General features: G+C 53.0%; 1 protein-coding gene across 1 annotated transcript; it reads left to right on the top strand.

The window, feature by feature from the left end:
- The first annotated feature begins 837 nt into the window (after positions 1-837).
- On the top strand, positions 838-2,264 carry LOC125521547 (heavy metal-associated isoprenylated plant protein 26-like). Its single transcript, XM_048686609.1, has 2 exons — positions 838-1,777; positions 1,960-2,264. The coding sequence occupies exon 1, from the start codon at positions 1,049-1,051 to the stop codon at positions 1,532-1,534; it is 486 nt and encodes a 161-aa protein (XP_048542566.1). The 5' UTR covers positions 838-1,048; the 3' UTR covers positions 1,535-1,777; positions 1,960-2,264.
- Positions 2,265-2,813: the final 549 nt, after the last annotated feature.

The raw sequence follows: 2,813 nt of genomic DNA on the forward strand, positions 1-2,813 counted from the left end.
TCAGCTCACATCATCCCATGTGATCACGCACAATGTTGTGGTGTCGATCGTGCGGTGCACAACATGTCGGGGTGTAAAGCATTTGTCCACACATTCGAACGTAATGAATTGGATTCTTGGTTTTAAACACATCCATCAATTTGTAGATTAGAAAAAAAAATCAAAGTTCCAGTATGCCAAAGCATCCTCTTTATTCATACCTACGTTTTGTTATTTGAGGTAGACTTTGGTTCATTGAAAAGTGCATTTTTCTTCCCTCAAGAAGGGAAAAAGAAATGTGCACTCCCAAATTAACCGGAACGTGAGAAAATCTCAGTCGATCTAGACGTCTTAATCTTGAGAAATAGACGGGCCTTCATTTACCCCTTCTTCATATTATCAGAAATCCTATATGTTGTGGCGACTAAAGAGAGAAAATTATGCACCGTCTCCATTCTACACGCTAAGCGAGCGTGTCATTGCACGCGCTAAGCGTGTGATTCTACTCGTCAAGCTTGCGGAAAACCAAAGCGCAGGCCAGAAAGCTCCCGGCTCCCGTGAAAGAGGAGATATTTGTTGCCGTAAAAGGGAAAAAAAGAAGGAATATTGTTTGCCGACGTGTGGTCCTTCTACATGTGGACTCGCGACGGCGACAGCTAGTCGGCACGGCGCAACGCAACGCAACGGGCGCGGAGATCCGGAGAAAGCAGCAGTCTCTGAGCCCCCGGCCGGGCTGCTGGCCACTCTGGTCCCGAAGTACTGTAGGACGACGACGAAGTGAGCGTGGGCGCGGCTCCAGCACGCGACAGCGAAACATGCCCGTCGACGTGTGACCCCCTGAGCCTGCCAAGCACCTCGCCTCTCACGTCTTGCTCCTAGGGAACAGGTGGCTCCTGGTCGCTCTTCCATCCGGTCTTCGTCGCCTGCTCCTGCTCGGCCGTATATAAACCCTTGCTCGATCCGTCCATGGAGGATCCAGCAGCACCACAACACTGTACAGTCTGCCAGAGCTCCGCCTCCCCCTCCATTGCCAGAGCTTGATCGAGTGATCGGTCGGGCCGGTAGATCGATGGGGTTCCTGGAGGCCCTGTCGGGGCTGTGCCGGTCGTGCCCGGCCCCCCTCACGCGCGGCCACCTGCAGAAGGGGCGGCAGCTGGAGACGGTGGAGATGAAGGTCCGGATCGACTGCGAGGGGTGCGTGAGCAAGATCCGCAAGACGCTGGAGGGGATGGACGGCGTCACCGGCGTCGACGTCGTCCCCAGGGAGAACAGGGTGACCGTCACCGGCTACGTCGACGCCGCCAAGGTGATGCGCCGCGTCGCGCGCAAGACCGGCAAGCGCGTCGAGCCGTGGCCCTACGTGCCCTACGACGTCGTCGCGCACCCCTACGCGCCCGGCGCCTACGACAAGAGGGCGCCCGCCGGGTACGTCCGCGACGTCATGGCCAACCCCGGCGGCGCGAACGCGTCCTTCGCGCGCGCCACCTCCACCGAGACTAGGTACACCGGGGCCTTCTCCGACGAGAACCCCAACGCGGCGTGCGCGATCATGTAGCTCCTCACTAGGTCGATCGATCTCCTCCCGTTCCATTTGGTAACTCCTAGTAATACCTAGGTAGTAACTGCTACGTATGTATGTATATTTGGGTTACACTTTTTCCTCGGAGGAGCTGCATGGCTGCTCCGGGTTGGTTCAGGCGGCAGGCTGGCCGTCCTGCCGTCGTTCCCGTCGCAGATGCTTCAGGCTGCCCCGCCGTCGCCGTGCTGGGGCCGGTCAAGCTCTTCGACCACTGATGAGGTACGTGGCAATAAACTCCATGACCCGGATCTAGGTCTGGTCGTTGGTCTTGTTCCCATTCTGCTCCGCTGCAAGGTTGATCGATCTGGAATGATCTTGTGCTTCTGGGCATTACGCCGGGAATGATCCTCGATCGGCGTCCTGTTGACTCGGTGTTCGCATTTCTCCAATGTCATGTGCAGTTGCTGCAGTGTCCATGGGCCACCAATTTTTAACCTCCAGGCTCTAAGAAAGCCCTGGAGGCCACCTAAGATCACGCCGTTGCGCAATGCCAGCAAAGGAGTACTGATCTTGCCCGGCGAGGTCGGGTCTTTGTGATTGAATAAATTATTAGTGGATTTAGCTTCTTCCATCTTTCAGCTTCAGTTACTGTTTCCAGAATAGACTTTGTAATTTCCTTTCTTTACAAGAACCGTAAGTAGTGATCTATGTAACAATTCTACACAAGCAATTTAGTGCGTAATTTTTAGGAACAATTTCTGGCCAATTCTTGGCTTGATGTATGCTTGAATGATAACCAAACCAATCAGTACCATTTTTTTTTGCAAAAATATACTCTGGCTCTTGCTTGGAGGATTGCCACTATTTTGGCAAGTATTATAACCAACTCTACTTCAATTTTTTTCGGCAACACCAACCGACCAAAAGCTTAACCGAATTTGGTAGGGTTGGCTTGGGCTCAAACCAAACCCACCATTATTGAGCTTTGTTGCTCCAAATAACATCAAAGAATTATTCATGGGATCAAGCATTCTTGTTAGCAGTGTCTATCTGTTTTAGTTTTTTTTATTGTGGGAAGTAGATGTTTTAGTTATTAAAAACACATATTTTTCGAACCTCTAGTCCATGTCTTAGGGACCGAACGCTCTCCCCCTCCCCCGCCGCCCCGTCCGATGGGATGAGATGAGTGGCAGGAGGAGTGCGGGGACGATGAAGTGGGCGGGAAGGATAAAAGGGGAGTGGGAGGAGGGAGGAGAAATGGAGATAGAGGGACATGAGTGGCGACCTCATGGCAACCAGCGACATACTCGGAAAG

Source organism: Triticum urartu, chromosome 7 (genome assembly GCF_003073215.2).
Source record: "Triticum urartu cultivar G1812 chromosome 7, Tu2.1, whole genome shotgun sequence".
Taxonomy (NCBI): Eukaryota; Viridiplantae; Streptophyta; class Magnoliopsida; order Poales; family Poaceae; genus Triticum; species Triticum urartu.

What these genes read in the sequence shown, in the direction of transcription:
- LOC125521547 (XM_048686609.1), top strand. Translation starts at nt 1,049, where the DNA reads ATGGGGTTCCTGGAGGCCCTGTCGGGGCTGTGCCGGTCGTGCCCGGCC.